The 14,050-nt window shown below is 52.1% G+C and overlaps 1 protein-coding gene across 2 annotated transcripts; it reads right to left on the minus strand.

Annotated features, from left to right (window-relative positions):
* Window positions 1-951: 951 nt before the first annotated feature.
* On the minus strand, window positions 952-13,724 carry PRKCD (protein kinase C delta; the record flags this gene model as incomplete). 2 transcript variants are annotated; one of them, XM_084246736.1, is made up of 17 exons in its annotated part: window positions 13,512-13,724; window positions 12,264-12,463; window positions 10,905-10,965; window positions 10,594-10,756; window positions 10,442-10,473; window positions 9,304-9,389; window positions 8,926-9,055; window positions 7,616-7,716; window positions 6,821-6,911; window positions 6,504-6,601; window positions 6,145-6,318; window positions 5,815-5,906; window positions 5,247-5,309; window positions 4,089-4,227; window positions 3,738-3,926; window positions 2,986-3,114; window positions 952-1,110 (listed from the first exon to the last, which is right to left on the minus strand). In XM_084246736.1, exons 1-17 carry the CDS (start codon window positions 13,624-13,626, stop codon window positions 952-954), a joined length of 2,022 nt encoding a protein of 673 aa, XP_084102862.1. In that variant the 5' UTR covers window positions 13,627-13,724. The 2 variants fall into 2 exon arrangements, with proteins under 2 accessions (XP_084102862.1, XP_084102861.1); XM_084246735.1 differs by having other exon boundaries at window positions 7,604-7,716.
* Between the last annotated feature and the right edge of the window lie 326 nt (window positions 13,725-14,050).

A 14,050-nucleotide genomic window follows, 5' to 3' on the forward strand; every position in this document is an offset into this window, starting at 1 on the left:
GGCTATTCTGAGATCTAAATCCAGATCTGCCCTAAGCCTGAGCTGCATTTCCTTCCTCCACCCTGAGCTCCTCCTCAGTCTGGGCTAGCCTCTAAGCTATAGCTCATGCCTCCCACCAGGACCTCTGTCTTGTGCTCCCAGAAAGGTCCCTCAGCCTCCTGTTACAGACTGATGGCCCTACCCCCTCCCATCTCTCCCTACACACATCTGGGGTTCCCTTTAGCCACCTGGAAAAGCCTTCTGCTTTAGGCCCAGGGCCTTAGAGCCAGAGGAAACATAAACACAGACACACTGGCGTGAAAGCCCAGGGGTCTGTCTGCAGCTAACAGCACAGAGAGCTTCTAGGACAGAGCTGCCAGAGTGGGAGGAGAAGCCACCAGCTTCCTGGACAAATGTGTCCTGACAGCCAGGTTGGGTACTATGTGGTCTTTATTTAGATACACAAAAGGAACCTACTGGTGAATATATATATATATATATATATATATATATATACATATACATATATAATTTTTTTTAAAAGATCAACAATTCACCAGTTTTCTCATTTTTTTCTGAGTAATATATACAGCCTATAGTATATGTGTATATATATATACATGCACATATATATATACATATATTTTTTTCAATAGATAACTACATTCAAGTAATGAAACACAGGATTTACAATTTCTCTCTGAGAACAGAGGAAAAGGAAATTCACACACAGTTCACAGAGGAAGTACCATAAAAGCCCAACCAGACAAGAGCCGAGAGTCCTCTGGGGGGTAAGGGAGGGGCAGCAGCAGAAATCACTATAGTCACTCAGTTGCTTATCATTGAGGGTGGGCAGGTATCAATGAAGGGGGCGCCCAGCCTGCTCTGCCCCAGGTAGGTGGGCAGGTCATGTCCATGCTGGCTGGCCCAGGCTCTCTGGTTAGCGTAGGTTGGAGGGCATGTCTGGCTACCTCACTTTTCCAGGAGCCCCTCAAAATTGGGGTTCACAAAGGAGAAGCCAGTAAATGCTGTTTGGTCCATGGAGTCAATGAGGTTCTTGTCGCTGTAGGAAAGGCGTGGCTTCTCATTCAGGAAGTCCTGGTCGAAGTTGCTGTAGTCTCCAGGGGACTTCTGTGGGCAGAGGGCAGGGGTGAGTGAGTGAACTTAAGGGATGGCCTTCCTGAGAAGGTTCCTGAGTTTCCAGGGACCTGCCCCCAGGACCAGAATGCCTGTTGGGGTGGGTGGGGTCAGAGCCACTGTCCTTAGTAAGAGCAGAACATGGACCCTCTCCCTACAGACTGAGAGCAGCCCCAGCTAGAAGCCCAATGCTGTTACCCCAAGGAGGTGAATAAAATGGGCAGGCAACTCTGGGCTTGAAAGGAAAGGTGGGCATCTTCCTGGGGAGGTTTCTGGCATCCATAGCTCATGGGTCAAAGCCTACTGGCTACCTGGTTTTTGTAGGTCCCATAAACTAAGAATGACTTTCACATTTTTATCTTATTTTCCTATGAGACTTAGATATAAGACTTTTACATTTTTAATGTTTAGGAAAAGAGCAAAAGGAGAATAATATTTCATGATATATAAAAATTAAATGAAATTGGAATTTGTGTCCCTAAATGAAATTATATTAGTACACAGCCTTACCCATACATAGACACATCATATGGAGCTGCTTTGAGACTGCCTGTCTTGCAAAGCCTAAAATATTTACTACTGGGCTCAAAGAAAAAGTCTCCTGAGGATACAATGACATGGTAACAGACAGCAGTCTCAGGCTGGTGGCCCACGGGTCAAACTGGGCTCACAGGTATAATTATTTGGACTAGCACTGGGATTTAATGGATTTTGAGCCAATATTTAAAAATAAGGTAATATGACATAAAAATAAAGACGTTTGGCTTCTTTTGAAATCTGGAAGTGCTGAGTTTTGAGCAGCCTTTGGTTGGTTTCCTAGAACATCCAGTCTGGGTGTTGAAGTTCCCTCAGACAATTCGCCACGAGCCCCACTACTTCCCACTGCCAGGCTGAGGAGCATCGTGCCTGCCTCGAGTTTCTTAGTGCAGAGAAAGCAATCTATCCCTCTTTGTGTCAAAAATCAGAGACTAGAAACATGACGTGCCCAGCCTGGGAGGCATCTAAGTTTTGGATCCCTGGTGTAGGGAAGCGCTACAGCCTCAAGGCACAAATATGGAGCCCTGGGAACAGTGTGTCCTGATGGAAGAGGGGAAGCAAAGAATAGGAGTGGGAGCGAAAACTGTGGTCAGAAAAGGCCATGTAGTCCAGGCTGTTTCTGCTCTCCTGCTAGCCCCTCAGTGGCCTCTGCAGATACTGGGCCATTGTGTTATCCCTCCTCTACCTGGAAAGCCTCCCAGCTGCCCTCTGCCTGCCCTGGTCTCCCTTACCACATGCTCCTTCTCAGACCCACCCCAGGCTCCTGCTGACGGACATTCCCAAGGTCAACAGATCATGTGCGGCCTTGTGACATCTCTCATACTGCTGTTTTATATCATAAGTGATCATCAGGGGGCAAGTTTCTTATCTCCCCAACTAGCTGGGGCTCCTCCAGCTCTGGACTGAACATCTTATTTTGCTGTATAGCCCAGCACAGCGTTCTGCACATACAGGTACTCAGAAATTCCTACATTTACTGGAAAGTGGATTGGGTGGATAGATGGAGCAAGGAAATGAGGCCCTAACTCTGATCCCTGAAGCAGTCCCCTGTATAGGCCAAACTCTAAGGAATGTGTATGTGAAAGAAAGGCTGGGTCCACAGTTAACAATGTTTGTTGAATAACTGACTGACTGAGGAAAAGGGTGAGCATACAAGGCAGAGGCTGTGATTGAATATGCTAGGAGGTCAGGGAAGCAGGTTTGCTGGGAGAAGAGAGAGAAGGAAAGCATGTAAATGATGTGGGGAGGAGGCAGGGCAACAGAGGAGCACATCCAGAAGACGGTGGGGGATCACAGTAAGTGGGTGGTTCCCAGAGGAGCAGGCTCACATACCACTTTGGGTTTGAAGGGCGGCTCCAATGCACATTTCTCCAGCAGAGTCCAGTTAATGGTCTTGAAGAAGGAGTGAGACTTGATTCTGCCTGTCACTCCCAGCCTCTTGGTTGGATCCCTTTCAAGCAGCTGCAACCCAACAGGAGCTCCAATTAGCACCCGAGGGCTATGGGAAATCAGAGCCTCAGCAAACCCCAAGTGGGCCCAGGGGTGTCCAGGCAAGTCAAGGTCAGTCTAGTGGCACAGAGTCTGGGATAAAGGCATCCTCTCTGGCTTGCTGTGCTCCCATGCCCCCTGAGACAAAAGGCCATAGAGCAGGGCCTCCTGGACTCTGCTGGTAAGCCTAGGGAGTAAGAGAATAGCTGGCCATTTATTGAGTGTTTGCTTTCTGGTTGGCACAGAAAGCAAACTTTGTGCCAGTAAGCAAACTTTCTGTGATGCTTCAGTTGAGTGTCATACTTATGTTTTCTTCCCGCCAACTCTGTGAGGCAGGTTCTCTCATTTTGCACACAAGGAGACAGGACCAGAATTTCACCTAGGTTCGGCCTGTCTCCTCACTCTGTCATCATGCCCGGCTAGTGTAGGGTACTGAGAGAGAAGTTCCTGGGAATGAGGCAACAAAGCAATACCTCCCAATATGCTAGGGCTAGAACATCAGTGAGGCTGCCATTCCAGGGATAGGAAGCTCCTGGCATTCCTGAGACCCAATGTCTGCTTATCCTTGCCCCAGCAGTCACCCCTGGATCTCCAACCTTCTCTAGAATGTCCTTGGATTCCTTGGTGATCCAGCGGGGATAATGTGGTGTGTCCACACGGATGGACTCGAAGAGTTCGTCCTCATCATCCCCATGGAAGGGGGACTGGCCAATGAGCATCTCGTAGAGAAGGACTCCAAAGGACCACCAGTCCACGGAGAACGAGTACTTCAGACCCTGCAGGATCTAGGGCAGGAGAAGGGGTGCAGAGCTGAGAGGGGCCCCATGCACGAGCCCTGGTCCTCCTGGATTTGGCTTGGACATCACCATCCTTGGGAAGCCTCCCTGGCCCTGCCCTGTTGAGACAAGGTGATCGACCCGGCTGGTGGACAGGGGGTACCCGCTCACCTCAGGGGCTATGTAGTCAGGGGTGCCGCAAAAGGTGCTGGCCTGCTTATCCCCAAATATGTTCTCTTTGCACATCCCAAAGTCAGCGATCTTGATGTGACCGTTCCGGTCCAGCATGACATTGTCCAGCTTTAGATCCCTGAGGGGAGGGGATGGGAAAGGGAGTCATCAAGGGCCAACCTCCCTCCTTTTCTCCACGCCATGGCCCCATTTTCAGTACCATAAGTCTAGGATCTCCCCAGGAGGACACAAGTGTGAAGAAAAGGAAGGGAAAGAGGTGCAGAAACCAAGTGCTTTCTGTAAGCCACCTACTGTGTGCTCCATGCTGGACATACCATCTTACTTCCTGAATCCAAAGTGACACTCAGAGGGGTTAAATCTGCTCAGCATCAAATGTGCTCAGCTGGTCAGCGGGCCAAGTGGCCCCAGGACTCAGATTTGCTTGACTCCACAAGGGCAAGGACCATGTCTGTTTTTATGTAGTCAGTTGTCTGGCTAGATAATTTATGCACTTGGAACAAGTACTAAAAAGGGTAAAGAGTGCAAAGTCCATCTTTTATTAACCTTGATGGCCCCAGAGAGATTCTAGGCATGGACAAGCACATTACAACATGCATCACATCCTGACCCTGAATGTTCACATTCAGTATGTGCTGCCCCGCGGATTGGATTTCCACTTGACAATGTAATCTCAGCATCATCCCACATCAGTAACAGAGTGTGGCACAGTTTTTGAATGGATGCATAGTAATCCACTGTGGGAAGGGACCATCATTTATTAGGCGAGAATTTGTGGAACCAGTCCCCGCCCCAATAGAAAGCACGGGACACCACTGCCCTGAAGGGCGTGAGTGGAAGCTTAGATGCTCCGATGGCTTCAAGGAAGGCAGATGCTGTGCCAGTCGGTGCAGTGTTCCCACCAATGGCACTGAGTATGGGCAGTGAGTTCCTAGCCTTGGAGCCATGCCAGCCTCAGCTGAGGGACCACAAGGAATTCTAGCAATGGAGTAGGAGGTTTAGGCAAGTACCCAACTAAAGGCTGACTCCAAGTGGAGATGAGGCCACAGCTGGGCCGGCCAGCCTCCACCCAGAGCCTTTTGGAGGAGATGGCAGGGTTGGGGCTTCCCCTTCTAACTCCCCAGGTCCCAGTCCCCACACCTGTAAATGATTCCTTTGCTGTGTAGGAACTGTAGTCCACAGATTATTTCGGCTGCATAAAACCTGGAAAAAAGAAAAAGAGTTCTGGGATTTCTGCTGACCAGTCTCTGCTTCTCCCTGGGCCCTCATCCCCATGCTCGGGGGCAGGAAATACTGTAAATAACTCCACAGACAACCTGGACCTGATCAAGCATATCTTGCATTAGGCAAGTGGGGACTGGCAGCCATACCAGAGAAGGAAATCAGGAAAGAAAAGCTCCAAAGCAGACAGAAGTGTACTTGCAGTACACATTGTGTACATTCACACACTCAGCTTGGGGACGCACACACCAGGGTCCTATGTCATGCAGGATCACCACCTGGGTGCCTGCCCTGGGCCCAAAGAGGGGACAGGATCTGGCATGTCCATTCTGTGCTCCCAGCCAGAGCCCCCTACCACCCATGGGTTCCCATTTGGTGGGGATGGCCGAGGTAACCCTGAATCTCCCCAACCCCAGCTGTAGCCCAGGCTGGCTTCTCCAGGGAGGGAAGAAGGGACAAAAGGCTGAATGACAGGGCCTTCACGTACGTGGCACGGTACAACTCGAAGCGGCCTTTGTCCTGGATGTGGAACATCAGGTCCCCTCCATTGAGAAACTCCATCACGAAGAACAGATGTTCCTGGGTTGGGGAGGGTGGTGAGCAGAGGCAAAAGGATGGCCACCAGGGGCAAGCCCCAGTAGGAAGCAGGGGACAACTCTGCCCTGAGGATGAGGAAGGAGAATGACCCTGTCCTGGAAAGACTGAGGATGGGGACACAGCCTTGCCTTAAATGGGTTGTGGAGGGACAAGAGCCTGAGTAGAAGACGTGGCCCTGCCCTGGGGAAGTGAGGGGCAATTACAGTGGGCAGCTGGGCACCTTGGTCTGGAAAGTGCAGTAGAGGTGGGTGAGAAAGGGATTCTCCCAGGCGAGCGCCAGCACCCGCTTCTCCACCATGGTGCATTCCACGTCGTCATCGATCAGAACCACATCCTTCTTGAGGGCCTTGACAGCAAAGAACTCCTTTTTGTTCTTGAGCTCTGCCAGTAGCACCTGCCGGTAGATGAAAATGCTAAGCAAGGGAAAGTCAGGCCAAAGGTCAGGGTACCATAGTCCCACCACTTGACTCCCAGCCTCTGCACCCAACCAGGAAGAAGCCAGGTAAGTTGGGAAGCAGGGGCCCCTGGGTTCCTGGGCCCGGGTCTCTGGGGCTACCCCGGGGCCAGGCAGCCCCTCACCTTTCCGAAGCTGCCTTTGCCCAGGACCTTGTGGAAGATGAAGTTGTCGATGGTACACTTGGTGCTGCCCTCCCAGATCTTGCCGTAGGTTGCGCTGTCTGCAGAGATGGTGCTTAAGACTCAGGTCTCTGTCTGCCAATTCCCCTCTCTTGAGGCCCAAAGAGTTTGAGGCAAGGAGGCTGAGAGAGAAGGGGCCCCCTTCTCCAGGAGAGGTACGTCCTCTTAGGTCTCACTCAACAGCAGAGGGAGATGGGGTCCCGTCTTGGACCTTAGTGGGGAGAGGGAACTTTCCTGGGGGTAAATGGGCCCAGCTTTACCTGGGCCATCATCTCCAGAGATTCCTGGTTTCTTCTCGAAGTTCTGGTAGATTCCAACAGGCTCTGACTCTGATTCCTTTCGGGAGGATCTCTGGAGGATGTTGGGGGGTCAGTTGGTCACACCAATGTCAGAACTCCCAGACCAGGGGGAGGATTTCAACCATCCATAACTCTACCCTCAACGCCCAGGGGGACAGTCTGGGACAACCCCCACTCCCAAGCAGTGCACATGCATATACACACTTCTGGAAGCACAGGACACCCTGATCATCTGGAAGGCACTGATTAGAAAGGGAAGCTTCGTAAATTGATTACCAACTTCCCAACCATTTAATCAAAAGATTTTTATTTATGTTACCTTCATTTGTCATTGACTCTAAGATTTACCTTACAGTTCAGTGGCATCCCTCGAGCCCCCCATACCACCCCCTACACCAACTTGCAGTCCTCCAGGTTCACCCTCAAGTAAAGAACTGCTTGAATATCCCATTTCTCATGAGAATAAGCTGCTGCCTAATTCTTTTGTCTTTCTTTTTTTTTTGTGGGACCCTTGCTGGTGGCCGGGGATCAAACTGGTGCTGCAGAGGCTGCGGGCAGCCTCGCAACCCAGTGCTCAACCGCTGCGCCACCAGGGTAGGCCCTGCTGCCTAATTCTTGAACTAGATTTTCTAGAAGAGGGGTTTTGGATATAAACTTCCCTACTGTGGTTCCCCAGGAGGGGGTGTGAACTCTGACAGACACTTCCCACCCCCTGCCCTGCTATCCTCTATATGGGGCTCCCACATGCCTACCCACCTGGGTGACTTGGTTCAATGCCTCAGCCAAGAGCTTCTGGTTGATGCCGCAGAGGTTGGCCACCTTCTTCTGGCACTTGTGATGCACATTCATGCCGCAGTCTGGGGTGAGGGAGAGGCAGGCCATCAGGGCCCTGTCCAGCAGGGACCGCTGGACAGCCATCAGGCCCCAAGGGCAGGGAGGGGTGGAGAGAGCAGGAGAAAAAAAGGCTTTGGTGGATCTACTGGGTTTTCCATCTTTTGAAAAAAATGAATCAATGGATTTGCAGACATCGAGAGCTCCTCAAACCTTTCATTCTTTAAAGAAGAAAAGAAGGGCCTCCCTGGTGGCACAAAGGGTTAAGCACCTCACTATGAAGCAATCCGCAGACTCTGCAGCATGAGTTCGATCCCCAGCTGACCAGGGTGCAACCCACATGGCACAGCAGACCTCTCCTGTCTCGCACGCTGCTCCCCTCAGCAGTGTATTTCAGGCTGCCTGTTCTGTTCCCCACTCTATCTCTGGTGAGTCCTCTCACCCTCCACAGCTCTGGACTGTACCCCAGTTCTTATATGTATAAATAAATAAATCTTTAAAAAAAAATAAAGAAGAAAAGGAAAGTAGAACATATGGGGCCTAATTCTAAGCCCTTCGAAGAATGCCTGGAACAACCCAGACAAGTGACTTTCCCTTGGGCATCTCTTCTCATCTCTCAGTGAAGTGTGGGGCCAAGGGATGGGTCTGTGAAGGCGGCTTGCCTTCTAGCCTGTGGCAGGGCTTAGGCCAAGCACCTTCTGCTGCCAGGCCCTTCAGTAAGTCTGGGTCCTACTTTACTATTTTTTTTTCCTTTAATTGTTGCATAGAAGAACTGGGATGTAGGCCAAGGTGCAGTGGGTAAGAGGATTCACCAGAGACAGAGTGGGGAGCAGAACAGGCAGATCCACTGCAATACACTGCCAAGAGGAGCAATGGGCAAGACAAGAGAGGTCTGCTGCACTAAATGTGGGTCAGCTCCCTGGCCAGGGATAGAACTCAGGCCATAGTGATAACAGCACTGAGACTTAACCCCCTAGGCCACCAGGGAGGCCCTGGTCCTACTTTAAATCTTACCCCATTTTACACTGAGCACACTGAGCTCGAAGGGTGGGACCACCTGCCCAGTGGTCACAGAGTGGGTAAATGGCAAGGCCGGTCATGCCAGTGGGGATAGCCACCCCAGCTTCAACCATATGAAAAGCCTGAGCGAGGGGGAAAGGCAGTGCTAGTTACCTGGAGCACCACTGGGGAGGGTCCTTCCACCCTCACAGCTATCCCAAGATAGGGGCACGCACCTTCACACTTTAATCCCTGCTTCACCAGCCCCCAGAGCAGGCTGCCACAGTGGTCACAGAAGGTGGGGCTCATGTAGTTGTAAACCTTGAAGCGGTGCGGCATGTCGATGTTGAAGCGTTCTTTCTGGAACTGAGGGGGTGGGAGGGAGGGTTACAAATCAGGGTCACATGCCAGCTTCTTTAGCCTCTGATTCTCTACAAGATGCCCAAGACAGCGTCACTGGGAGCTGGGAAATCCAGGGGCCAAAGGAGCCAAGTCAGAGGACAAGACTAAGAAAATCAGAGAGGAAGGGCGAGCGCCCCTGGGAAGGGGTGGGGAGAGCCCAAATCCCTCCCACTTGACCAAACCCCCCTGATCCCTGGAGCCCAGGGCCTCACTATGGTGTCCCGGCTGTTGGTCGCTGTGCCAGTGCACCGGCCGATGATCTTGTCGATGCATTTCTTATGGATGGCAGCGTTGCATTCTTGAGGAGGCAAAAGCAGGAGGGGGATGGGAAGACACCGGGAGGGGCAGAGGCTGTGAGCTGGCGCTCACTGGCCCAGTCCAGCCCTCTATACAAAGCCACAGTTCTCCCTGACCGCCCACACCCTTGCCCCACAAAGGCCTTGGGCCCAGAGCTTGATTTTTCTCTTGTTGGACCAGCCCTAGCAGGCGGGGCTTGGAAAGGATGGGGCAGGGAAGACAGGCCAATCTGGAAGGTAGCAGAGATCAGGGAAGGCTCAACTAGAAGCAGGGAGCCCAGTCCCTCTTTCCCTCTTCCATGCCCAGGATAGCAAAAAGATCCTAAGCTCTCTGTCACACACATGAGCACAGACACACCCCAACACAAAGACACCTAGACATACATACTCAGCACATGAGATAATGACAATAGCCTTCTTAAATAGAATGCCGGCCATGAGCCTGTCACACATCAGCTTTACATATTTTATCCCATTTGACCTTCCCCATGACTGTATTATCCCTATTTTATAGATGAGTAAACTGAGGCACAGAGGGCCCAAGTTCGTACATCTGGGAAGTGGAAAAGCTAGGATCAAATCTAAGTAATCTGGCTCCAGAGCTTGAGCTCATAACCACCTTCCCACACTGCCTCATGCACGCACCATAGCTGAGGAAGGCATGCCATATGCGTGCACCCATATATGCACTCCTCTGAACAGAAGCACATGTGTAGTGCGGGCAAAGAGCCCTGGACCATAGCACTGGCTGATCTCTGTGTAAAGGCTCCACTGTGGCCAATTCAGGCTACCAAACTGATGTCACTGAACACAAAGAATTGGGAAGAGATATGTAAACTGGCTTTTATGAGCAGGAACAAGCCTGTCCCAGCACTCACTGATCAGAGCTACTGTACACACATACACTCTGCTGTGCAAATGTCCCAAGTGTGCACTCAAGCAAAGAGTCCTTGGTCCAGACACACAGTCCCAACACAAGGGACACAGGCTTTCCTGTGAATGTACTTGGGCACCAGTGGCACATGTGTATGAATTGAGTGGTGGGGACACTTACGCCTGCATTTGTAGCCTTGCTTGTTGAGACCCCTGAAAGGCAAATCCCAGAGAGGGTAAGCTTATGGAAGGAGGAATAAATGCTTGGATGTGGGAGCACCACTGCCAACACTGCCCCCAGCTCCACCCTCAGTGGGCACAGCCAGATCTCACCAAACAAAATCTTTGCAGACAGAACAGAAGGTGGGCTGCCCAAAGAAGGTGGCGATAAACTCATGGTTCTTGATGTAGTGGATTTTAGCCTGTTTGATGGCTCCTCGGCGGATCATTGTTGGGAACTTGGCCTCGTCTTCACCCCGAATTGACTGCTTGCAATCTGGGGCGCATGGAGTGGTGAAGTCAGTCTAAGCTCCAGGGTCTGGGAAGGCAACCCCGCTGTAATCCCTCCCAGGGTGGCCCCCTAAACTTCCATCCTGGCTCCGATCTCTAAATGTACATCCCAGCCCAGGTAGGGAGGGTCTTACCTATGTCTTCCAGGAAATACTGCACAGACATCAACACCTTGGCCTGGGGTTGCAAGTCCAGCTACAGGGGTGTAGAGGTAGGGGTCAATGAGGGCGGGCCCAGGCCAAGGCCCACTGGGAACCCGCCCCCATGGTTGGTCCCCCAAGGCCAAGGGAGTCCTGGCAGTCTAGCCAGACAACTGTCAACCCAGAGTGAGCAGGGACCCGCCCGTGAGCCCCGCCCCCCTACCCGGGGTATTATTACATTTGGGGAAGTGAAAGGATCCAGCCCACACCCAGCCTGGCCATATGGCCTGGGAACAGAGTGGGAAGGGAAACTCCCCACCCTACCTCTGGCTGCCCCCTTAACAGATCTTAGAATGAAGCCTCCCTCTCCCCTCACATATGCAGAGACACACACACACACAGACACACCCTGCTGATGTCCTGTCTATGTCAGGGGCTCTGCTCATGTAGTCTCCTCACATGGCTCAGGCTGGTTCTGAGGACTAGACCCTCACATCCCCAGGACCCAGGCCTGGTGACAGACATCACCCCTTAGGAGACAATGAGTAAGTATCTCTGCTTGACTAGCCAAGGGTCAGTGCAGTCCTGGGTCAGCTTCTCCTCCTGGCCCAGCCCTCACCCCTTACTGGAGGCTGACCAGAGTTTCCACTGGCTACAGAATCTTTTCCAGCGAGCACATCTCGGGCTGGAGGAGGCACAGGTAACCCTGGGGGTGGGGAATGCTCTGCACTAGGGACACAGCCGCAGGCGTGTTCAGAGTCAGCATGCCAATGGGTGGGCCACAGTCTTTACTTCCTCCCACTCCTCGCTGTTGAAGATCATTAACTGTTGTTCCCCAATGGCAGCCTGGGCCTGGAATATCTGAAGTTTCCAGAGAGAACTGGGAATGAAATGTGCCTCTGAGAGGGGACATGGTGCCTGGTGTTACCCTTCATATAATCTGAAATATTTGACATTGCACATAACCCACCTTTATAGAACTAAATGGAGGAAAAAGTAGCTACATTAAAGAAGACAGCTTGATTTAGCACCTCCAGTGTGTCAGGTACTACAATAAACTCTTCAAGTACAGTTGTTCATTTCAGTTAGACAAATGACCCAGAGCTAGGGTTTTTTACAGATTCAGAAACAAAGGCTCAGAAAGGCTGGGGCTCGATTGACTGCAGAGTTGGGATTTGAAACTAGGCTGGTCTACGGCCATACCACCCTGAACGCGCCCAATCTCATCTGAAACTGGGCTGTACCAGCGCCTAGAGCAGGACTGGTGGCCTGAGGCAGTGTTCACTCACTGTGCTGCCCACACATGCACTCACATACACACCTACATGGGACCACAGTTCAAGAGCCCCTCACCCAGAATTCAGCCTTGCCGTTGTTCTTCTTGCAGCGCTCGGCCAGCACAGACACACCCACTGTGACTTCGGACATTGGCTCCTCAGCTGCCCGCATCAGCACGATCTGGATGACACGGCCCTCATAGATGTGGGCATCGAAGGTCGACTTCCACTCAGGATACATGGTGGGCTTCTTCTGCACCAGAGTCTTCCCACGCTCTGCAATGGGGCCGGGCAGCAAGGTTGGGCCAGGGCCCTTCTGTCCCTCCCTCTCTGGGCTTCCCACAACACCAGTCTGATAGAATTTGCCCATCTCTCCCCTCCTGAGGGCCCAGTGTGGCTCCCCAGTGTCCTTGAGACCAAGTCTCTGTTCCTCAGCCTTCGTAATTGTGTGCTGCTCCCAGCCCGCCTCACTCCAGAGCACACAACTGCAGTGGCTCCTCTAGAACACCCTGCTAGGTCCCACCTCCAGACTTCGCTCCTGCTGTTCTCTCTTCCTGTGACCCTCTTCCTCCAGCCCCACTTCCTTTTCACCACCTTCCCTTACACATTCACCCAGCGAACACAGGCTGAGAGCTCCCACAGGGATCGGAGGTGAGGAACATGGCAAAAAGAGAAATTAAATCTGGTGCCTGTCCTTAAGAGACATGAACCAATTTAGCCCTCAAACAAACATTAAACCAGAGCTATGATGAGACTGAAGAGGCAAGTGGCTCTAGATCCACATGGTTGGGTAGCTTGCCCCAGCCTGAGGATCAGGGAAGATTTCCTGGAGGAAGAGACAGCTCAATTGAGACCTAAGGGATGAGCCAGGGGGTTACCAGGTAAGGGGGTGAGCTAGAAAGAATGGCATGAAATGTTTGCCTCTTCCAGGAAGATCTCTCTGACTCCAGTCCGAGACAGTGCTTCCTAAGGGCTGCTCTATCACAGAACTCGTTGTCAGGCTCTCCAACCTGACTAATGAACCCCAGGAGGGAGAGCCAAGTCAGCTCAGGAGCATGGCAGTGTCCTCGGTGCCAATACAGGGCCTGGCACAGACAGGAACATGGGAATTGCTGGGGAAGTACCCAGTGCAGAGGTCCCATAAGCACTTGGTAGCTTCTGTTGTCATATACCCACAGCTGTGCTGGGCAGGGACAAGGGTGAGGAAAAGATCCCTCAGGTGTTCTAGAGGAATAAGGCATGGCCCCTCCAGTGCTTCCCCCTAGGCCCGGATTCCCAGCCCCATGGTTGCTGCTGGCTCACCAGGGCCCAGGCTCAGCCCTACCTGTGCTGAGTGCCTCCTTCATCTTCACAGCACAGAAGGGCTGGCTTGCCTCATCTGCAGGCTCTAGGGAGCCCAGCTCATAGGAGTTGAAGGCGATGCGCAGGAAGGGCGCCATGTTGGGTCCTGCAGCGGGGCTGTTTAGACAGAAGGGGTGAAGCTGGTCAGCAGGGCAGGACCAGCCATGGGAGGTGCCAGGGTACCTGATTCTCCTGGGGCTCTCACAGCATTAAGTTTGGCCAATGTGGTGTTTGAAAAGCACTAGTCCCAGCTGTCAGTGTCTTATGTTTGGATTTGCGTCATGCCACAAATAGCTGGCTGGCACTGGGATAGCTGCCCACTTTGTTGGGTACCCCTGGCAATCTACTCAAGGCCAGAGGCCCCCTCACCACTCTCCAAAACCTACCTGGAAGCATGAGTCTGTGACCCCTGAGTCATTCATTTGGGGAGTCATTCAACATCAACTTTAATACCCAGTTTGCGGCACACCTACTATGTGCTGAGCACAGTGCCTGCCAAATGGGCAGACAATAGCCTCTCCT

Source organism: Talpa europaea (assembly GCF_964194135.1).
Source record: "Talpa europaea genome assembly, chromosome: 11".
In the NCBI taxonomy this organism is placed as follows: Eukaryota; Metazoa; Chordata; class Mammalia; order Eulipotyphla; family Talpidae; genus Talpa; species Talpa europaea.